The sequence below is a fragment of the Athalia rosae genome, chromosome 2 (assembly GCF_917208135.1).
Source record: "Athalia rosae chromosome 2, iyAthRosa1.1, whole genome shotgun sequence".
Classification (NCBI taxonomy): Eukaryota; Metazoa; Arthropoda; class Insecta; order Hymenoptera; family Athaliidae; genus Athalia; species Athalia rosae.
In genome coordinates this window covers 19,923,862-19,948,480 of record NC_064027.1, presented here as the reverse complement: position 1 = coordinate 19,948,480, position 24,619 = coordinate 19,923,862, and the positions used below count along the sequence as shown (strand labels likewise).

The window sequence follows — 24,619 nt, the reverse complement described above, 5'->3', positions numbered from 1 at the left end:
GTCTTCATTTCTTTCGGCACTTCGCGCAGCTAGGATAAACCCCGTATATACGCGTTCAGACGACCACACTTTATATTACCAGCTACTACTCCAGTTTTTGTGAATAAATTTTGCGCCAGTCTACGCAAAGAAAATAAAAAAGGTCGCCATTTTCATTTCGTTTTTTCCCCCGACTCGCTGGGAAGTAATTAAGAGCCGAAAATCGCGGATTAAATTCCAACGGAAGCAAAGCTGAGTGAAAAATTAGAAGAGAGAAATTAATGTTAAAAATACGAAGCAACGAAAAACGAGGTGCGTCGTTGCTATTTTTTTCCCGTCGTGTTCGGTGGCAATTTGTCGTAAACATTATTCAGTTTGCGGTTGTAATTTACGACGTTCAGAATTACAGAGATTTTCCAGTATCTCGGGGATTGAAGAGAGGGTAAAGGGTAGGGGGAAGTTGTCGTCGTTCCTCGTCTGCACCTTGACGACTTTATTTTTCACCGCACACGCGATTCTTCGCACCCAACGATATATATAAATTTTTCTTTCTTATTTCTATCGCTTATTTCTTTTTTCTTTTTTTTTTCTTTTTCTCTTTTTTTGTCGTGCTCTTTTTGCTGCCTCGTTCTATTCCCGGGTCGTTTTATTATCCTCCGCGCATGAGACAAATCCACTCGGTGCTAACAGCCACATATTTCATATTGACGATTCTATTTTATACTTACGAGATAAGAAGCGCGTTTTTCTTGATCCCCAAAGTTGCTCCTCCGATTCCGCTCCTCTTCTTTGCTCTTTCTCTCTCCTTCGTTGTTCATCTTCGCGTTCTCTTTTTTTCTTCTAAACTTTATCACAAATCGGGAGAGTCCAAAATCACGGGGTATACGTCGACTGTTCGGTTTTTTTTATTTTATTTTTTTTCTATTACTCCATTATTTTTCCTCATATGGTCTTCTCGTACTATTTCTAAACTCTTCTGGATTTTTCATCCGAAGAACGTGATTCTCGAAACTTTCCGAATTAGACATGCTCCGAGAATCTTTGGAAATATTTGCATCGGAAAATCAGGGATAAAACTCGAAGAAGCCCACGGATCTTTGCACTCGACGTTTAAAACGTAAGAAAAAAATATTCCTCTTTTTTCCTCCTACTTTTTCCGATTTATCCGTAAAGAACATTATCCCTGAAAATCGTGGATAATAATTCGAGGAATCGTCGAATCCTGTCGATCTCTGCAGTGCGAGTCAAAGGAACGTCGAGTTGCCAAAAAAAAAAAAAAGAAAAAAAACCGAGATAAATGTAAAAATTTCGAAGAGATGACTTTAACAGACGTTCAGCGTCCTTAAAGCCGTTGTAAACGTCCTCGAGGGGCTCGAGAGGGTCACGGGGGTGAAGACGAAAACTTTACCGGGTTCAAGCTCGGACTTGTAAGCTATAATAAGCCTCGTTCTATCCCCCGATTACGAAGAGAGAAAAGAAAACAAAAAAAACCTCCGAGTTATACCTCGTCGAGAATTGTTGGAACTTATTTTATTTTATTCCCCCTTTTTTATTTCCCTTCCTTTTCTTCTACTTCTTGTTTTTTTTGTTTTTTTTTTTCTTCTTCTTCTTTTATTTATATATCGCTCAATATTATCGCGCGGGTACCTCGAAGGCGAACAGAGAACTTGGAATAAGAGAGGTCGCGCATATGTACAATACACGTATAGGTATATGGTAACTCGGAGTCTCCGGGAAAACTAGGAGAAACTGGGAACGCGGGCAAATCCGGGTCGAGTGAGTTGTTAGCCGAGGAGCAAACGAGCCTGCCGAGTTCGTACCGCGCAACGTTTCAGAAAATCTGTTCACACACACACACACACGCACGCACACGCGCACACGCGAAACTTTAACAAAGATTTTCTTTTTTTCGAGGAGTAATACATTATCGTATAATAATTCTTTACAAGACGATAAAATATCTCTGGCAGTCTCCTCTCGCGACGTCTCGATTCCGAAAACTTTATTAATTCGAGCCAATAAACGGGGAAGACTTCCAAATTAAGTTACCCATGCCCTCGGCTCGCTCCCGAGATTTTCGTCCCCCGTTTCTCCCTGATCTTATGGGAATCGAGGGAGGCTTCAATTAACGACCAACTGCCACCCGAAGCGGCAGACTCGATTGACAGCTCTTAGGAAAAAAGATAAGGAGGTGGAAATAAGAGAAAGAAAATTTATATAAGAATATCACAGAAGTGAGGGAGGAATCGCCGAAAGATATTCTCCAACATCAATCACAGCCGTTTCCGATGCTTGCGGGAAACGCAAGGGAAAGGGGTTGGGATAATTTTTAGTCGTCGCGTCGAAGCCTGAGTATCCGAAAGGGCGTACCCTTTTGTATTTTTGGACTATCCCACAAAAGTGAGCAAAAAGGGAAGACATCGAAATCGTTATTTGTTCCAACAAAATGTTACGAGAAAACGAAACGCACGTCATCGTAACGATGTTCTCGCATTTCCGTCAACACGAAATGATTAATAACGTGGTTCCTACGATACCGAAATAATTTTCCTGTGTACCCAAAGTTTGAATACACCTCCCGCAGAAACTGACCCAAACGACTTAGGACATGTTTTGTTACGACTAACCAAAGCTCGCTAGTAGTATTAAGATCACATAACAACGATGTCCTAAGACGGAGCTTTTTGCTCCAGTTCCCCGAGCCTGATAAGAGCTTATAAATTTGACAATCTTCTTTGAGAATGCATAAAAAAAATACACCTGTGCTGTTTTTCATAGAAAAAAGGAAGTTGGACAAAAAAAATTACACCGACCAAGTGTAACTGGACACAAAATCCCCGTTACGATCGTCTCCGCACGAATTCAAAAATCTTGAAATTTCTCAGCATAGAATAAACCAAAACTCGCCCGATATTGGCCGCGAAGGAAAAGTGAGGCGAAACTTCGTTCGGATAAACTTTGAAATGCAGCATCCGATTTGGAATTCAGGGATGAAGAAAAAAAAAAATGAATAAATAAACGAATCCACGCGGAAGGTCACAAACCTTGGATATCAGCGAGAATCCCGCAACGTTCCTCAGATCGTGAAAATCTTTTACCAAATCAAACTAGACTTGGAACAAAACTATGAGAAATTGAACTAATCTGCAACCCTTTTATTTCGATAATAACTCTATAGCAGCCTCCGGTCTGCTGCCCAGTCAACGGAAAATTCAATATTCAGAATCCGAGGAGAACAAATAAATCTTTGGGTAGCCCAAACCCCCTAGATATCAATAACCACACCCCCCCGTCTCTCGCTATCGCACAGATCACGCGCAATATCAATAATCGTTTTTGCACCCCGAATTTCTAGTCGCACCTAAATCGTTGCGGTCTTCGTTATGAAGCCTACCGTTCGGCAGTATAATATGCGGAGGGACAAAATGATCGAGGGGTTTTCATTAACTATAGGCGATAATTATTCATAATCGACCGCAAAAAGTGGAAGGTAGAAGCGCCGATGAAGTGGCTTATTCGTAGGTATATTCGAAAGTATGGATGTACGCGCGTGTCCCGGATGGGCGCGCGACCGCGACGAGTAAATTCGAGCGCACAACGCACGTACACAAACAGAGGCGATACGGGGCGTTCGAAAATCAGCGGAATAATCAAGCACGTGACATTTTTCCTGCTGTTATTCTAGGACGGTGAAATTTATGTCCTCGTGTTGTCGCGGACCGTGTATCATAGGTGGTGCAGAGCTTGCACGGGATCATAAAGTGCAGACAATGGAGGAGACGATTTTGCCACACGGTGAGATAAAGCGGGGAGTGCGAAGTTTCTACGGTAGATTTATCGAGCGTCGTTTCTGGAAATCGTGTAAGATTTTAAGGGTGGATCCGTCGTGCGCCCAATAATTTGATGTTCGATTTTCAGATTCGCGAGAGTATTTAGCCGTTTCGGTCAGGATGTCGTTACAGGGGTTCTTTTTGTAACGTCTAATTATGCAGCGTATGTATATGTATGTACACGATATAAAACACATGTGTACAAGCACGCCTGTGTGTGCGTTAACATATTTATTAGCTTAATTCGCGAAACGCGCGCATGGATGAATTGCCTTTCGCCGGAAACACCAACAAAGTACAGAAACCTTCGCTCTCGGCCGTCACGTTTTCGTCCTTAGCGATGCGTATAATAATATGCATATAAAGGATGGATATACCTATATACACATATACATATATGTACACAATACGTAACATAGGTTATGTAATACATAAAATGCAAACACTCGCATAAAACCCATGTCTCCTGTCCTCGCCGGAAGCTAGAAACCGCGTTCAACGAGGTTAGCGAACATGCCGGGGGGTGGTAACCCCAAGTAAACTTGGGTCCAGCCGCGGCGGTGGTGCGGCGGTGGGGGGGGGGGGGGGGGGAGAATAAACGGGGGATACGGGGGGTGAAAGGAAAGGTGTACCTGCAGGTTTGATTCTAACCCTTCGGGCGTCATGCGGAAACGTTCCAAAATTCGAGCTTTTCGCGGCGCCCGCCATAAGTGAGTCGAACTCGCGATCGACCTCTGCAGATGTGACGGGAGGGGGGGGGGGGGGGGGGGGGAGGAGCGAGAGAAAGAGGGCGAAAGAGGGAAGAGCGTGTGTGTGACGGGGGAGGATATGGGGGGGGGAGGGTGAGGGCAATGGATGTAACTGGGTCAGGTGGTTCGGGTAATTTGACTAATCTTCGGTCTAATATTCACGTAGAATTGTGCGGATGGAAAATGCGAGTGATGTTCGAGGAAGGGGGTTGAGGTTGGGCTTCGGGTTGGGGTTGGGGGGTTATTGGACGACGTTAACTTAATCGCTAACATTAGGTGAAGACGCTTATAGCCAGCTGCCTATCTCTTCGCCCCCTATATACCCATCTGTATAACCGTACGCTTTACGCTTGTAATAAACGGTCGGAAATTTTCGAAGCTTTATTTTATGTAGCGGCGAATGCTATATCTGATATGAACGATCATCACTCTCATGATTCCCTAAATTGTTGATTGAATATTCTAAGGATATGTTCGTTCCGATCCGCAGTCGCGATACGACGTCGTATACCTATACTCTCTAAATGAACGTAATGTACTGTAATATTCCGAAAGGTAATCGAGCAATATTATACTTGGGATGAAAAGAAGAATTAGAATTAAAATTGGAATTCAAATTAGAATACGTCAAACGGCCTCGGGACAAACCCTTTCCGGCACAGGAGACAATACGGAGAGACCAAAAAAAAAAAAAAAAACATCAGGGAAAAAGCGGAAATAAAATGAATATTAACCCAACGTAACCTGTTGGTAATTCTTCGGAATGAAAAATGAGGAACACCCGCATACGTATGAAATAAAAAGAGCAAATAGAGCACAGCGGAAGCGTATGCTTCCCAATGAGAAATACAGAGTACAAATATGAAGCTGATAAAGAAACGTGAAATCAAGATGAATCAAGCGAAATGTGAAATATGGAGGAAAAGTGAGGGAGGAAGAAAAACTTTGAGGAGCACGGTTAACCGATGATGAAAATAAGTGGCTGTAGTTTGTGAGATTAGAATAAAAAAACTGAACACACAAAGTGAAAAATACACTAATAGTTGAAGGAGAGAGCGGAAATCACGAATTGATTTTTCGACGTTGAGATGACTGGTTTAGCGGTTTCCGGAAAGAAATTAGGGATATTTTTTGATCGAACGAAGATATTCAAATTTCGTTTTTCGAAATAAAAAAAAGGATTAAAAATTTTTCGCACATCTTGAACTGGAGTAGAATCAATGTCGAATGGTTTCAAGATCCAAAAGCGCGGTGGTCTTCGAGCGGAGATCATGTACCGTAATGTATTTTCCGTCGCCGGGACTCGCTTTTGAAAATTTTCTTTTTTGTAATCCACCCGAACATACGCTTTCCCAGAAATAGAGTAATAGAATAGGTCGAACCGCAAGGTTGTGTTTTCTACGCGCATCGTGGATCATCTATATATCGAAGGGTTGTTTTTCCCTCGCTTCGTTAAGGGGTTGCCCCGGTGGCGGGGGTGTAGTTTTGGATTGGGGATGATATTAAGCGCCCCAGTGGCGAGGTTTCAAACCAAACTAGGACCGACTACCAGCAACCCCCTCAGTCGCGGAGAAGCCGCCACGCGAAATCTACCGCGCGACATCGTTTACTTATTTTAATAGCGGAATCTTCACGGTAATCGTCCGAAAAGCATAGCCGCGTTATGGTAAAATTCGGCTCACAAATTCGAATTCACAGACTTCGTACAACTTAGGGGGTAACAATTAATCGAGCTAGTGGAACGTTGAGTGTGACGTGTTTCAACCCTTGAAAGTGTTTTTCCGCTTTTTTCATACTTCTTCGTCATCAAGGATACGTTACATCGTAATTTCAAAAAAAAATATCATCCCTGAACAAAGCCGCAGGTACGATGAAATAAACTAAAGAAATCTCATTTCCCTTTTCCCCCCTTTTTTTTGCAGAATCCGAGCACAGCGAACTTTCGGTGCCTGCAAGATTAGCCGAAGCGGTCGCCGGTTAAAGTTGAATAAAATCTCAGACGATCTCAACTTCGCGAATCCTTCAGTTTTCGTTCATAATTTAACAACCGCATATGCATATTTTTACCAACGGTTAAAATAACGGAAATAACGTGGAGGTTCGATTCACACGACGTTGAACTTGATTAGTCACTCGTTTTATGGGAGCAGAAACAAAACAAACAGAACCGATCGTCGAATCGAATTCGTTTCAGATATCTCATGTATAAAAAAACCTATTCTACGCGTGATTGATTTTTTATCTTTCATTATTTTTTTTTTCTTACAATTTTTATTACACGAAGAAAAAGAGGAAACTCGACTCTCTTTATTCGTCTAACGACGAGCGACCCACTTTTGAATCACATGCTGCGATATGATAAACGTCTAATTCATCTTATCTTAATGCTTCATTTTTTTCTTCAATGCAAATCATGCATATTATTTCAACATGTGAAGTTACAGATGATTCATACGCGTTCCATTATTATTTGTGGACATAATATTGTTCTGGTAACGCTGCGTAATTATCCTTATTGCTATTTATCTGCACGATTAATTCTATCTGTAGGATTTTGTTGCCGTTATTATTATACCGTTGTTATGACGTCATTCATTTCCGACGCATCGCATTCAATTCATTCTCATATACCTTCGATACGAACATGGACGGGGAGGGGGGGGGGGGGGGGGGGGGAGTGAAACAGGAATCGGAAACGCAAACAGAAACTAGAGAATCATCAGTATATCATAATTTGGATAATCTAGATACGCTCTAAATAGATATACGTGTATCACATTCGTACGAACGAGTGCACGGCTCGAATTTCGGAGTAATCCAACCTCAAATACCGAACTCGTGGTGATATTATACCGCGCGGAACAATAACTCATATGCAGATTTATCCGCCATGCGATTTCAAGTAAAAGTACACTGCGGTTAACTTTATCGTTACACACGAGTCAGGTGCGCCCGTGTGAATTATCACACATCCAGAATAGCGTCTCCACGGTTGCGAATGAAGTAGAAAAAAAAAAAAAACAAATCATCGAAAAATACGATATTGATTTTCAAATAATTTCCCCCCCCCCCTCCACTACTTTTTGTTTCTCGCCGAGAAAGGATGGAAATAATTCAAAAATCTAACCGAAGAGATAATTTTTTTTTGCTCTTCACCATCAGGCCCGCCACAATATTTCCGACGAGCTTATATTCGATCAACTTTTGATCGAAAAAAGAATCGACAAGATATTTCTCTCCGTTGTTGTTAGGTACGTAGGATGTAGGGAACAATGGAAAAAAGTGAATAAAAATTTCGAATACTTTTTCTCACTCGCCTAGCTTTGTATTTTTAGAAACTAATATCTGCCTGAATATCGTGTAAGATTTCTGAGTGAAACGTTTCCTCGCCTCATTTTCCATTTTAAAGAGAAGTAAAAAAAAAAAAACGCCCACTTTTTCACTCGCAGTTGGAAGTAATAAGTAATATAAAAGCCGCAGGTGGTGTTTTATGTAATATACAATTCCAGTGCCTAGGTAGAAACAATTCTCCGAATATTCATGAAAAAAAATTGTTGTTAGAAGGCCTGGTAATAATTACTTCAGATCTTCCGCCATTTTGTTCATTTATTTATCTCATTTTTTTGTTTACTTTCGGCGTTTTCTCTACCATTTACATGATACGTATTACGCTTATACATAGTACAGGTATATCTACGTTCACCAATGGAAAATCTAATTTCTCTAGAATCTCACAGATCTCTCAAACCTAAACGATATTTCATATATTATTCTATAAAGTATGTATTACATACCTACCTACCCAGCTACAGGATATTATGTAATAACCGATCGCTCCGTACATACAGGTATAGGATCGTATAGAATATATATCATGGATGGAAAATTGAAATTACTTTCTGCAGACCTGGCATTTTCTTGTGTTTTTGTTTAGCTTTTGCCTTTTTCTTTTTTTTTTTTTTTTTTTTTTCTCTTTTTGCTCGAGTTCGGTGATCGATGAATAACCTCATACCGTACCTTGGCGTGGAACTTAATTCGTTTTCTCGCGCGGAATCGATCACATGTAACATAACGATCAAATAATTATCTATTATAGGTATTATTTCTGAATTATTTCGGCGATTCTTACGATTATTAATTCATTCGTTCATTGTAGGGAGATATCTGATATAGAAACGACTCGCAATTACGTTATCGATTAATTATACGTATGTACATACGTACGTACGGGGTAGAACGAAATGTTAAGTCTGTTCGGCTGGAGGTCATCCCCGAACATGTGTACAGTCCCGCCAAGCTGACCTTGAAGCTGACAATGAAACTCACGATTGAAAATTTTTCTATTTTCTCAAGAGAATTATACTCGCCAAGAGAATCGGAAGGTCTCAAAGGGGCCGTAGGTCTCAAGTGAATCTTCTACCCGGTTACCGTTGACTTTGCTTCTTTTTTTTTTTTTTTTTTTTTGTCGATCGTGGTCGGAAAGCCCGAACAATTTAATTTTTTTTTTTTTAATTTTTCGGCCTCGCTTAATCGAAGAGCAATAGATAAAATTTATTCGACGATGATTGCACTCTACGTTTAGCCGAATTTTATCATGAAAATAACCGTTTTTTCTTTTTCTATTTTTCAGAGTCACGATATGGAAGATCTTCAAAGGGAAAATCGTATGCGGTGAAGCGCGAATGGATTATTTGCATTTTCGACCAAGTGCGAATAAAACTCAGCAAAAGTGACCAGCGAAATAAACTCTAAGAAGACACAGTTCGAGCTCGTCCGGGTGATTAAAAATTCCCAACTCTCGAAAAAAAAAAAGAAATTCGGAAATTGCAAAACTCACGCAAGACTCGTGCCAATTTCTCCCACGTAATATTCGCTCCGATGCAAATGTTCGATAAATCAATTGATTAATCTTTCGAAGACTGCGGTGTGAAATTACAGGGGTGATAATTACCACGAAACAAAATTAGACGGAGAATGATAAATTAACGGATCGATAAATAAATTTTCAAAATATATAAAGTGAAAGTTATAGTGATGTGGGTGTCAGGTGCACCTCCTAGTGAAGAATTAGGTACGAGAAATTCCTTTTAGTCGGAATTGTAGGGACAACCGACTATAAATAAAAATAATTGTCCAGGATGAAGAAAATTTCCAGGCATCCGTGGCTGCAAGCTTTCTGGCCGCTGATCGCGCTTCTCTCTCATCAATCCGGTGCGTAAAATTAATGTTTTCTCTGTTCTTTCGCCTCGTGTATAGGTGTCAAATTTCACCACCGATATCGACCGATATAAATACACGTGAAATTTTTTTCACCTGTTTTTTTTCGTCCCTCGTCTCCTCCGATTGCGCGCGTATTTCGGGAACGAGGGAAGGTATCGTATTGTACGAAAAGAAAAATCGGATTTCCGTGTTCAATCACTCATTGAGATTTTTTCGAAAAAATTCCCGGCGAACCCGTTCGGGCGCAACGAACGAGTACCGCGTAAAAAAATACACGTCATGTGAATTTTCTATACGCTACGACACGACGGTAAAATTGATTATGAATTATCGGACCGCGCTATGTTTAGCCAGCCGTGTGGCAATTAATGCGCACATACAGGTATAAGTATTTGCTCAAAATCACGGTTCGTTTGTTTCACCCCGTACCCCGATATACGTACATGGAAAATCGTTCATTAGTTTTATTTCACATTATTCGATCGGCGTTCAATTCATGATTAGATTATTAACGATATTTCCGTGCAATAAAACATGTACGTACGTACAAACAACGAATTGCATAATTTCATAATTTCACGTCGGTGTTCGACATTCTTTTTCGACAGCTTTGTTTTTTTTACCTTGTCTCCTCCCCCAGATTATGTAATAATTAACGTGTGTCAAATTGCGCGTTTTCGAAATGATCACATTTCTGTGCATTGTTTTTTTTTGTTTTCTGAATTTCATTCATTCATCTACTTATTCTTGTTGGTTTTTGTTTTTTTTTTCCATTTTTTATTCTGTTTAGTTTCATTTTGTGTAACTTATAAGTTGTTTTTTTTTCTTTCGATTAACTTTTGCTATCGTTAATTTGTCAAATACCCTATTATACCATTTTCATATTGCGCGAGAATTAATTAACACCACAACCCTGTCATTTGCATTATATTTCAATTCGGAATATAGTATAGGTATGCATCCGATATATGTGCATTATTTTCAGCTACATACCTATACATATGTACATTATATGTACACATATGTATAGGTATATTTCAAAGCTGTTTCTTCTCTACTCATGTTTGTTCCATGTACAGGTGTATACCTACTTATTTAAAAATGCGTATGTGGACAAATTTTTTTACGAGTTACGGGTGCGAATAAAAGGTATATACATATGAAGGGGGGTAAAAGGGAAGGAACAACTTATCGTCGTTTGTCATCTTCGTCGGCTACACGATTTTTACGAATGAAATACGAACGCACGTATTATATACGTGTTTATTAATCGTGTGAAATGCTCGTTCACCACTCACACTCTTAATCACCCGTCACGACATGTGTTCACGATTTTTATGATTATTTAAATTATTTAAGCCGAATTTGACATTGATTTTTTTCGACTGTTCGTCGGCCCCGATGTTATACCGGTAAAGTTTCGCTCTCTCGCTGACAATGAAAATATTCAGATTGAACAACGACGTATCTCTGCGTGTGTCAATTGTCAAAATTTTCCAAAAATTACACTTTCGCCCCCGGATCGATTAATTTTTAAAATTCATTGAAAAACTGCCGCTTACCATACGTCCTAACACGGTTACACAACACTCTCCATACCTACTGCACGCGCGTCTTTTCTTCGATTTACTTTTTTTCTATCGATAAGAAATCAAACTTTTCAGAGTATCGGATGATTTATCGAAATCTCGCGTGTTCAAAATCAGATCAGGGGAGTGGAAAAATTTTCGGCGCAATCCGCACCGATGTCTGTACAGACGATTCGAGAAATATTTCTAGGCATCGGAGCTCATTCGGGAAGTGTAGACTCTCGGTATATGTATTATACTACACATTTTATGTCGCATCTATGATTCGTGTATACGTGTGTACATGAATGTTACGTACACGGTAGTTGTTATCGGAGAACAATAACTGTCATGAACTGTAGAGCTAATTCTAATTGTAAGGCTTTTGAATAGCAATTCGCGAAATTTGTAATGGTGTTGATAAATCAGTAGCTACGTGTTAATTAGGAAACGAAAACTTGCTTATAATTAGGAGTGTGAAATGAGTTTCTTAGTTCGCACACTTCTCTGGTTTTCCCTGTGTATGCGAGAAAAAAAAAAGCAGACTAATATTATACCCACTTCCATAACTACTACGGAGTGGTTTTAGTTTGCAGAGGGTCGTGCGAAGTTATCGATGTCTACAATCTGCTGCAGTCGAATAAATGCTGCTGGAATTACCCCCGCGTTCTGGCGCAATAAAAAAAAAAAAAAATAATAAGTTTAAATGACATGAATTAACTAAACTTAACCTTTCGCCACGTTATCTGAGATGCAGAAATTGTTACACGGATGACAACGTCGGTCATAGCGCTCGTTTATTTCACATCGCTGGAGAAGAACTCGAGATAAATTTTGATTGAAAAAAAAACGTCAAAACAACCGAATCGCACTCGAACCGGATTATATACGTACGAATTACCTCGAGTTCTCAGCGTCTCGTTCTTTTTTTAGTTATTTATTTTTCGGTTTTTTGCCGATATTTTCATTTTACAAGTAGGGGCCGCACATAATTAGGGGAGGGGGGGGGGGCAAAATGGGGTAGGGGTGACAAAATGGGGTACCCCAAAAATTTGATAAAAATTTTTATATTTTTAAATTTGATAATATTGAAAACCAAGTATTCTTTTTCATTGCTAACAGTATTTTTTTAAATAATAAAACATAATTTACCGAAAGCAACAATTATTAATCAAATAACCACTGAAAATTTGAGTCCTTGAAAACATAACGGTTTCTTAAGTACCCCATTTTGCCCCCCCCCCCCCCCCCTCCCCTATTGACAATTTATTAATAAACATGATTGATCGATGAGAAAAAAATAAAAATAACGAATTCTACAAAAACAGACGATTTTTTTCCCAACCCTTCCTTCTTGTATTCAATGCCAATCACACGAACCGCGAATTATCTTGATTTTGAAAGGCAGACGGTTGATTGTAACGATAATTGTCAATTCATTCGCTTATAGTTTTTGAATTCAACATTGCAGGCACGTTACATGTAATCAAGATTGGTAAATTTTTTTCCCCCCCATTCGAATTTTGGAAATGTAGCAAGAGAATCGTACGATTTTAGATATTTCAGGTGATGTACGGCACACGGGGCAAGTTCTCAGTTGATACCTGTGCGGTATACCGGATCCCGTGTATAAGAGATGGATTTTTGAGGGTGGATTTATAATGCCCGAAAGCGCTACTATACAATTTTACGACCCTTTTACGTAATTGGCTATCTCTTTTGCACAGTTCGCATTTACGTATATATTTCTATACCCATATACGACTGACATGAAAGACAAAATCACGGAATTCTTGTACTACCTCTCCTACAGCATGAAACGAAAGTACGGGAACATAATCGGAAATAACTCTGCCCAAATTTCACGAGCATAAAACGAAAGAAGGAAAAAAATAAATGCAAATGGTGAACGAAAAACAATCAAAAGCGAATTATTCATGATACGGTGAGCAATTGTCTGTCGCGCGAAAAACTGAAATTAAAGATTATCGCGCCGCAACCTTGGCGGATTTGGATTTGCGAGAGTTGCTGAAAAAAAAAAAAATACAATAAAATTAAAACAGACAAAAATCGTGGAAAAGCTTTTTTCACTGGAAGGCAGGAAGAAATATCGATTTCCTTCCTCGAAACTGAAATCGGTATCGAATCTCGCATTTACACGATGGCCCCTTTCTTCGAAAATGGGGTGGGTGGGCGAAAATCGACGACCTCCAACTTAGCGGCTGCTTGACTTTTCATTTAAAATATGCAAGACGAGACGGAATCACGTCGAACTTTATTTTCTTCCAGTTATTTTGATGCGGAAATGTCAGACAGCCATTTTTATAGGGGGTGGTCGCTTTCGTCGGATTCCCCTTTTTTTCGACTGATTGTGAGAATAAAGTTGCGCTGCACACCGTTTTGTTCCACTAGACTTTATACGGAAATGCTGTTTTTAAAATACACAATTTCAGTGGGTCGTTTTGCACCACAGGGCCGCCCGCGGTTCTGCTCCACCTTCCCTTCACCTAAACACGTGTACTAACGCGTATGTATTATATTATGTACCGATAACTTGGCGGGAGTATAACAAAAGAAAATCATTTTCGTAACTTCAGCGAAATCAACTCCTTCCAGAGGACTATATAATGCATGAATCTACGTAGACGGGGTGTGTACGTATGCGGGTACGGTACATTATACAGCGTTGGTCTCGGAACCTAGGGGTATTCGGTTGCCGCCCCCGAACGTTAACACAAAACGGCAAAGCGTTACGTGAAAGAGAACGTAGAAATGTATATACTCGTACATACGAAAAGGGGCGAAGGGGTGGGTGAGGCAAGAAATAAGGGAGAGGGAAACGGGGTGGTTAAGTCCGTAGAACACTCAACCCGGGTACTTGAACCTACAGCGATCTCATGCATGTACGTATATACGTACTAATACCTAGAGACCTGAGAACTCGAACGGAATACACCCTCGGAAAAGCACTTCCCTACCTATGTACAAAAATCTATCCATGTACCACCGAAACGTACGTACATACATGTGTACCCACTCTAGCTGCTCAACCACATGTCCATCATTTTTCAAAAACGCACAGATTCAGCGAAGTTTTTTTATTTTCTCCAAAGTTTGGCAAAATTTTTACAAAATTCCCTTGCGCCTTCATCGAGAATACATTTTGGGGATTCTTGATTTCGATTAGGCATATACTCAGCGGAATAGGGAGTGAAAATATTTCCTACCAAATCGAAAAAAAAAGATTTCTTTGAAACATTAGAGAAATTCCATCGGAGGTGGGCGTCGTAGGTGATGAATTTTTTTACCCGAATGACGACGGCTACGTCAGATGGGGTAGAAGGAACAAGTGGTGGAAAGGAAGAGGAATAGTCTTGGAATCGAGGTAACTTTGCACTTTAATGGCGTGTTGACCTATCGGTGTCACTTCGCCACTTAGCACTTGAGCACAAAACGGTTTGGGGGCAAAAGAGGTTGAATAATAGCCGCGAATAACCGGCAACGGGGTCATATACCAGAAGATCGTTGAATCGCTCACCTGATCGTCCAAAATAAATTCTCCATTTTAACGTCCTTCGAGATTTGCAGGCGGTATATTCGAATACCTTGCTTCCAAATTCACTTTTCTTCTGCCGTTTCGCCCTTCCGAAGCTCGCGCTGCTTTTTACACCGGTTCGCATATCGCCTGCATGGCTAATGCTGGACGGTCGTAACCGCCAGAAATGCGATTTTGATGCTCGAAGGGAGTGTACTTAAAAAACACCGAAGATCAAGTTGTTCGAAAAAGTTGGTTTTTCAATCGCGTTCCACTTGGACTACTCTAAATTCGATTTCCTTCCCCCGTACATCTTTGATTTCATCCGGGAGTTCAGGTTTTTTTAACTGTTCCATTCGTTGGCCAAGCGAAATCCTGCATCATGAAGTATCGATTCCGTTTCACTTGATTCCGTTATTTTCCCTCCTTCGCCACAATTCGAGGGGATTTTTACGCCATTTTTTCAAGGAAAAGAGCCTTTGATACGGAATTGAGTCCGTTTTATTTTTCATTACAGCAATCAGGTGTTCATTGCTCCTAAATGTTTCGAGTGAATTAAGTTTTGCAGATACTTCAGTATATTCCGCCACGTATTGTGGGTATTGTTGCGCACGTGGTTTCCCTAGAAGTGCATTCTCACAGAGGATACGCAGGGGAATCGGAATCGAATATTTTTCGGTTGTTTGTTAACAAGTTTTTCAGATTTTTCAGTGGGAAAAAAGTTACAGTGTTTCTGATAAATGTCAATTTTTGTACGAGACCAAATTTGGTATCCGGGCCACTGGGCCATGTTCGGAGTATTTTTCATTTTTCTCATAGCAAATAATGATAAAAATGATAAAAAAATTACGTAATGGATTCAATAAATTCGATATCCTCATCGGTTTCTTTTGTTCATTTATAAATCGGATAAGAACTATATTATAAACTTCGCGTCTTCATCATCGCGACCAATTAAACGAATTAAAGCTTCGAATTGACTCGGAAGTGAAATTAAAACAATAAAAAAAGTACAAATCCCAAACGGTCTGTTGTAAAATCTGGAATTATTCATGAAAAGCTCTTTTAATTAGCGCAGTTGCTGAAACCTGGAAAAGTATAAAAATTGTTCGGGAGATCGAGCGAAAAATTTGGCCCAGTTGTCGAAGAATGGCGCATTATTCATCGGGATAATTTCATCACAATGCCACTTTCCCTAAATATATCCTATTTGCAGAGGATTACCTTTTTCTTTTTATTCAAAAGTTCTCAACGATGAATTTCAGATTCTGGACACCGCGTACAAGATGTCCCATTTAACGTGACCACCGGCCTCTCTAAATCGAGCAAAATTATCACCGTCAATTTTTCTCATAACCTCAAAAGCTACGGTAATATTTTGAGCGGTCACGTTAAATGGGGCACCCTGGATTGTATGTATAGTACAAGCGGTGCACCGCAACCTCAGAGTATTAGACCTGGATTAGTCGAGATTATCTTAGTTGGGGGAACTGTTCCGGTTTTACGATCTGGAATAGGCATAGTTTTGGATACAAAATCCCTGGATTTCAACGCGTCCTCGAGTCTATTAGTAGTACGTAAACTTCCTTCAAGGCAACCCACGTACATCATCCTCAGTTTCTCCGGCTGAATATTTTTAACTAGAATTTTTAAATTTTCAAGTTTTTTTTTTCTGATTCGCCAATCGCGAAGGAAAACTTTCCATGGTTTCCCCGTTCTGTTGCAATTATTACACTCCTTGAAAACAAAAAACTCAAACGCCCTGATTTTTCGAACGCGATTTTCGGGAGCGAAATTTAAGTTCGCGGCGAATTTGATTTAATTTTTTATTACCCTGAATCGGTAATTGTATGTACACAGGGGTGCGATTTCTCGTGGAATTCCCGTTTTACTTTCTCTTCTTACGGTGTAAAAAGGACTTGTACGGCAAGGGAAGAGAGTGGTGAATTTGGACAATCTCGGAAGTGGTTTGCTCCAATTGGAATCAATTGGAACGAATTCGATTCTATCCGAAGCTATTCGCGCGTACCAGACTCGTTATAGCCTCCTGCGCTGTTCAGTCTGCAGGCAGTAACGTATAAAAACCAAAGTTTCTATTCCCATAACGCCGCTACAGGGTGTCTCTCTACCGAACGACTGAAATTATCAGAGTTACCAGTTACACGGGGGATGATGAAGAAAAAAAGTTTCCTAGATTACCGGAGAATAGGTACAGTGTCGTCCGGTCAATCGCGACGTGAATTTCTCAGGGATAAAATAGAAAAAAGACGGTTCTTTATTTTACACCCGTTAGGTGAAAAATCCATGAAATGTGCCAGTGACCAGTCCGCTCGGTTTTATGATTACGTTGTTGAATTTTTCACTGGAACGACTGGACATTTATTCAGATGTCGGACAAGTCTTGCTTTTCTCTGGATAGAAAAGTTGAGAATCTTTCAGAGTAGGGATTCTATCTAGGTGAAGCATCGAATGGTTGGACACGACGTCGCGACGCCTCGACGTCACGTACAACTTTCAGCTTTATGGCCGTTCGCGACTATACCTTCATTTCACTCCCTCCTCCCTCTCGTCTCTCTCACCTTCTTAACACGTCAACCAAGGGGAAGTTTCCCATTCGACGTGCGAGCGTCGTTGTTTGTCTCTAACTTTCTTTTATTTCTTTCTTTTTTCTCCACACTTTAGAATATCCTACGATTTTCTTTTGATTTCTTTTTCCCTTTTTTCAGTCGTTTTTTTTTCATTACTCCGGCAGTTCTTTTTTTTTCTCGTTTGATTCACGCCTCGCGGGCTGAAGTTTTGACAATCGTTTCACGTTCGTTTTTTTTTTACTCTTGTTATCATCTCGCAACGTCCCTTCATCTCCATCTCGCCGCGATTTCAGCCTTTGAAGTATTTTTTTATTCAATTACCTGGCGAACGGTAAATGATAGAAACTATTCTTTGAATATCGTTATTGTTGATTTTTATTTTATTCAATTTTTTGTTCTTCAATCGCTGTACAAATGTTCATCGGATAATTGATAATTTGAATAACGTGCGGTGAGAACAAGCGAGAAGCACGAATGTGGACGTGATGTGAGATTGAACTAATACGTGTTTTTCATTAAAATGGACGATAACGCGCGTTTACGAGTATCCGCGAAGCTTTCGTAATTGTGTATGCATTTCACTACCTTCTATTGGAAAAATAATCGCAGTTACTGAAGTTGCCGTGAACCTCATATAAGAGCTTTTATTTCTGTGGAAAAATTAACCCAAACTTTTCAATATTTTGTTCATGAAGTTTCAGGTATTTTATCTCAGACGTTCAATATTAAACAATTCTTTTTCATCCAAACTTAAAATCGCACATCCATTTCAGCGATACTTGAGGAAAAAAAAAAGTAATTGTAAGTATGTTTCAAGGGCGCTGTTATTTGACCGAATTGTAGACAAACTTGCGTCGGAACATCTCATGTATACATAAGTATATCATATACATACATATATATATATGGGTGTGTATCAAATCTCCCGGGCAAACGAGAGTGATCTCATAACATAGTCTTAAGATGATACGTGTGTCTGACGTTAACTCCAAATGTACAATATCCAAAGTTGAAACAAAAAGGGGAGAAAGAGAGAAGAGTAAAGACGGAGCGAGAGCGAGATGCAGAGAATGTGCGAAATCAAGTACCGTGCCGAGAGACGTAGCGTCGCGCGTCTTCCCGGGAATCTTCGTGCTGCGGGATGAATTTACTGGAGGAGGGGAGGGGGGAGGGGGAGAACCGGGCGCTGCGGGTGGCGCAGGGGGCGAAGAGGTAGGAAAGGGCAAGAGAGTGGGAAAAAGGGAGACGTTCGTTCAGCCGCTACGTACGTGATTCGAATGTGAAATCCCAGAGGTCGTGGGGAGTTTTCCGATCCCTGATCCCTTGACGAACCTACAGCATCATCCGCCACCGCTGCACGTATTACCATTTACCAATACTCAAGGGTTCCCTTGTTGTTGTTTTTTTTTTTTTTTTCGTTTTTCTTTTGTTTTTTCCGCCGAATCCCGAATACGAAGAACCCGAAACGGGACGTATTTTGAAAGGATGAAGTTTGCCGGTTGCCCGAGAAGAAGCGTTACAAAAACGTGGATCGTACATTTCAGCTCCCCTTTCATTAACCCACAGTCTTGTTCTCTTCTGATAGTCCGGTTCGTTTTTTGAACTATGATATTTTTGTTCGATCGTGATCTTGTTTGAACAGCTTCGCTGGATTTTCAGTAAAATTACCCAGTCACTGCGTACATAACGAGTTCATTCGCGAACTCCCACGCGACTTAATTCCCGCAATTCCGTTAATTTTCTAGTTCTCCACCCTAAACCTAAACGATCCAACCAATTAACTGCAGGGAATAATCTCGAGCCGAAGCTTTCATGTACTTTTAATTAGTACATACATATTCATACAGTCACTTAGTGATTTGATTTCGAACGAAAATCTGCTGTTGAAATAACGGAAAAGCGGATAAATGAAAAATCTTATTATTTCAGATCGAATTTCTTTGGAAAGCATTTTTGTTCCGCGCGTAAGACAATACGTCGTACTCATATCTACTTTCATTTTTATTCTCTTATTTATTTATTTATATATAAATTTCTTTTTTTTTCTTTCGTGAAACGGGAGCGGGTCGAGATGGGTAAGAGAAATGAGATTTTTATGTTTCTTAAATCTGAATATCGAAGGACGGGGAAGAGCTTGTTTTTCGCTCAAGGTCGCCCTGCCCTGGAAAACGAAAAATTTCGACATCACAAATTTACTTCTATACTTGCTGTTTGTATTCCAGACAACTAATACATAGTGGATGTAACGCGGCGCAAGCGATCAGGGGTGGGTTCCATTTTATGCGGGTACATAATATCAGACGTTGTAGGTATAGATTTACCGAAAACAAGTTTCGTTAAGCTAACGAAATCTAATTTTCTTCTCATGTTTACATCTCTACAATCCCGTACTCAAATCTTCGGAAAGACTTTTTTTCTCCTTCGCAGCAGATGGAGTGAAATTCAACTCCGAAAGGGATTTCGAATATCAGAGAGCGACATTCGAGTGTTTAGTGAAATTGAAAGAACTCTGACTTCCTTCTTTTTTTTTACACCAGTCTACCATCTGTAGGCTAATAAATTTTATTCTTCAATTTTCAATTCCAACCGGTTCAGCTGATTTGTTCAAGTTGTATTCTTTATTATCCGTGCAGATCGCATTCTTTGCTACTTTTGCTTCAAGTTTATATACCTGGAATTATCGAATTAGTGTAACGTAGTGCAACTAATTATGCAGAATACGTATTGTTAACGCATGCCTTCTGCCATTTCGTTCCAGCGGATGAAATGGGCCAATGAAAAGGAAAGGGTTTCTGCTCTTAAGTTCGAAACTAGTCGACTCGAGACTATGAATAGAGATTCGATATATTATATCGCACCAAGGGCATATTATAATGGATCACAATGGAGCATCGGAGTCAAAGGAGTCGCGTTTTCGAGTATTCGAGGAGTAAGATTTCGAGAATTGTTCGCTTAGGGTACAATACGTTACGCGGTAATGGTAATGTTGGTTTGCCATTCTCGACTAATCTTAGCCAGCGTTGGGTAGAATTGTAGGTATAGTTCGTTTCGTTGCCCTTAATTCCTTACTTCCTTCCTTCCTTCCTTTCCCTCCGTTCACTTCTGCTATGAAAAAGAAGAACCAGCTCCGTTAGACGATATATATAAGCTAGAATAGGTATACGTATGTACAACGTGAGTGAGTTCAATGCACCGGGGTCCCTTTTCGATCCTTGTACGATCTACAAAGGTTAAAATCTTTGGACCATGACTCCGACAATGGCGATTCAGAACCCTGCGACTCGAGTAACAATATTTCACTTCATGCTACACCAAAACTCCGGTTTATTTTTCTACCGAAAATCACACTCGGCTCTACATCGACTCTGATTGTAAAATACGCCTCCCGAGGTATACGGTCGGAAAATTTTCAAAGAAACGTGAAAGACCAAGTAAGATGATAAATAATGTATATAGCGTTGCTTCCTCAAGATTTTCGTTCCCCTCTTACACAACTACCGAATAAGGTCTTTAACATGGGGTTCCGCTAACCCCCAAAAACCTCCTCTGAATTGCTTCGATTTTATCCGAATCCTGCTCAAAGAGAGAATATAAGTGAAAAATTGAAATTAAACTCACCAAATTCGTTGAGAGGTGTACTATCAAAGTGGAGTCTACCAACCTCGTGAAAACCTGTATGGGTAGGATTTCGCGAAGTCGGGCGTTTGTGTCTTTAAAATCCAAAATTTGTTGCACGGTTAATTATGACTCGGGTACAGTAGGTACGTACGTACGTACGTAGGTACAAGTGTAATAAGCCACTCGCACCGTAGGTAGGTACCCGCTTGAACTGAAATATATAACGTTACGAGCTGCGTAATTTGTCCCCTTCGCTTGAAATTTCGTGTTGATAAAGTAATAACGAGACAACTATAGGATATAATGTGGCCATACACCTACCTGTGATACACGTCGAGGTATATGTATACATACGTGTAGGTACCGAACTGGCGCGTATTTGAACGTCCGCAATTTTGTCACTGTGCTAAAGTGTGCGCTCGCATGTACGTAACGTACGTACCTACGTATCGTTAACACAAAAGGTACGTACAAAACTGTGCAGAGAGTCCGGTTGTTTAGAGATATACAGAAAATTACCTGCGAACGTATACGTGCCATAACCCCAATTTTCATCGTTTCGTTTCTCTCTTTACACAGCCGCAAGTTCTATATTGTACAATAGAACATGAACCGCTGCGGTAATACAAAGCAGAAAATATACCTTCAACCCCTTTTCTCCCCTCCCCTCCCCTCCCCATTCACCTTCTAACACCGGAAGTAATTTTCATAAAACATCCCCCGTATGAATGGAGCCGACGACCACCTCTTTTTTATATCATTTTCTCCTCATTTATCCTTCTTCCCTTTTTCTTTTTCTTTTTTTTTTTCATTTTATTTTGAACTTAATATCACTCTTTTTCAATTTTTGCGAGGCGGCGCAACATCGACCCCGTGAAACGCGCCGCTTGGGCCGTTCGTATATTATCGGTACATACATAAATTATGGTGACAGTTTTTTTTTATTTTACGCTGAGTTCGCGCAGTACTCGTATCTTCTTTGCATATCAATTTCTCCCGCATGCATTTATGGAAATTATAAATATCATAACGCGTCCGTGGCGAGATGAAAATATCAGCTGTAGTCTAGGGGCGTGTTGAAAATCTCGATGAGGGGAAGCACGGGCGATTGCAAACGAATTGGGTTCATCGCGTTAAACGTGCGCGATATTATCGGTTCATCGTGGAACAATAATCTCCTGGTATACAAAGTATAATCGCTATGATTCGAAATGGCTTGATCGCGTTGCTTTTTTTTTCTACTTTTTTCGTTTCTTTCGTTCGCTGCTGATTCAATCAAATCGAGCATCGCGATTTCGAAAAAACGGAAATAGTATAAAAAAGTTGATACAGAACAACAGAAATGATTCCAACTTATCGTCAATAGCACAAACGAATGAACTTATTTTTAATTGCAAAATCGCTGTGGTCAAGTAGATCCGTTATGCCCCGTACATCCACGGTATAGTACGACATACATCTTCGTAGCGGAGAGTGCGTTGGATTAATGCGTAAACCGTTCGTGTCAGCTTTGCAGGGTTAAATACGGAGCATCAAGTTTCTGGGTAAAATTACAAGGCGATAAACAGGGAGTGCGGTTTGTTACGGGCGCGAAGGGCGGGAAAAAGGGTGAAGAGTGGGAGGTGCGGGAGGTGCGGGAGAGCGGTTTGAAGTTGGTAACGGAATAGCTTGCGAGCCGTAGAAATGCCTAGGGGTGTAAACTAAAATAGTTTAGGGTGAGACCCGGAGCACCGAGGCATGACAGGACGATTCTGGTTAGTTGGATCGCGTATATTTCCTCAAAGCCCGCAACCGTCCTCCATTTCTCCAATTATATCGGAATCGCCTATACATTTGAAACTATTCGTGTACGTGTACAGCTCCCAACAACCCCTCATCGAACGAGAAATGAATCTTCGTCGGTCATTTTCCATCTACACTTGTAGTGCATTCGAAGAAACGGATCCCCCTCCCCCTTCACGGAAAAAAAATGGAACAAAATAAAAATTCACGTGCCAAAATGAATTTTATAGATAAACAGATATGTAGTTATAAATGGATTATCGCAGTAGATTAGCGCCATGATTGGGATCAAAAACTGTCAAAAAATGATTTACGGGATCGACTTCTTGTAGAATTCAGATTTTTTTGCACTCTCTCTTTTTTTCATTTTTCCTCCACTCGTGACCCCGTTCTTTCGACAAGTTAATTCGGTGGCAGATAGAGATTATGAGAGTGGTGGTGGGGGATTTCCCTCTTAGTAGTTTTCATCCCTTCTTAATTCATTTTTCTTCTGCTTTCTCTTTTTCACGTGTATACGAGCAGATTGGTTCGTAACTTGACGTAGAGTATATAATATCACGTGTCGTTCAACCGGCAATTACCTTCTCATAATCGAGGGCGATTAATCATTCAAAAAAGGTTCACCAGCCCCTACCCTGTTTAAGTATAAACTTTACTCTTGATAACTCCATTATGTAATCATCGGCAGTTATAATTTATGTTTTTTTTTTTTCACCTCCCCTTTCCGTCCTTCTTCTCGATCGAAGGTAAAACACGTGTGCGTGTTCTGATACCCCTATACCGAACGCGGAATGTTATGCATTTTCATTCAGTTTATTAAATTCGAGCTGCGCACGAGGTACGCGTATTTCGCTCGTACGTAACTAACGACATAAGAGAGACAAATGGGAAGAGATTGTCGCATTGTGACGATACGTGCGCGTTGCCGCTGTTGGCCGCGTGGTTCGTTAGTCGGAAACGATTGAACGAACATCAAAGAAACGCGAATCGCTTTTGAGCGAATGCGAATATTATCATTGCCGATCGATTCCGGTATGACGCGAGCCTCGCGATTCCTCGTCGAAACATTGTAGAATTACCTCCTCGACTTCCGAAAAATTCGTCCTTTTTTCTCCGATCGAATCGAAATTTTATAAATTCTGCATCCCTCGAATTGGTACCGGGGGTATTTCGAAAATAAAAATCACTCGAGGGAAAGAAGAGAAAACAAAAAAATAATTAAACAAATCACCATCGTTACATTCACAATCAGTTTGAAATAGATTTTTCCGGTCGCTACCTCAATAATTCTCTACCCGATGCAATTTTACCGCGTAGATCGTAGATACGAAGTATGGATCGTGAGATTGGACATATTTTTTCGCAATTTCGCGAACCGTGGGAAAATCATTTTATGGAAGTCGTAATTTTTTTTCCGTAGATCTTATCGACAAATTTGCCTCGGTTGTTGTCGAATAAGAACAATGTCCGCGCGAGGGTAGAAATATACGGGGACAACAAATGACTCCCACTGCGAAGCTTAGGTAGGTACAACGGCGCGGGGATCTTAGCTAATATACTTGCTTCGCATTTATCGCTTTTACCCCCGTCGAAGAAAACCCCCCCGTAAGATCCACGTAGCGCGTATTTATGCCGTATAAATTCATGCGTACGTCGTCTCGGGTACGCCAAAGGTCCGCGGCTGTTCAATTAATGAGGTTAGTCTCTCGGGTGTGCGTGCGCGTGTGTGTGCGTGTGCGTGTGCGCGTGT

The 24,619-nt window shown here is 40.4% G+C and overlaps 1 protein-coding gene across 6 annotated transcripts in view; it reads left to right on the top strand.

Moving 5' to 3' along the window:
- The window catches only part of LOC105683028 (limbic system-associated membrane protein-like), a 122,920-nt gene that overhangs the window by 66,722 nt on the left and 31,579 nt on the right, over positions 1–24,619 (top strand). For 5 of the 6 annotated variants that reach the window (XM_012395314.4, XM_048649319.1, XM_012395312.4 and 2 more), the window contains one exon: positions 9,189–9,769. In XM_012395314.4, the coding sequence (XP_012250737.1) occupies positions 9,697–9,769 (73 nt within the window). In that variant the 5' untranslated portion in view covers positions 9,189–9,696. Of the gene's footprint in view, positions 1–6,127; positions 6,424–9,188; positions 9,770–24,619 lie in introns of those variants that run through there. The other variant, XM_012395313.4, reaches the window with a different exon arrangement.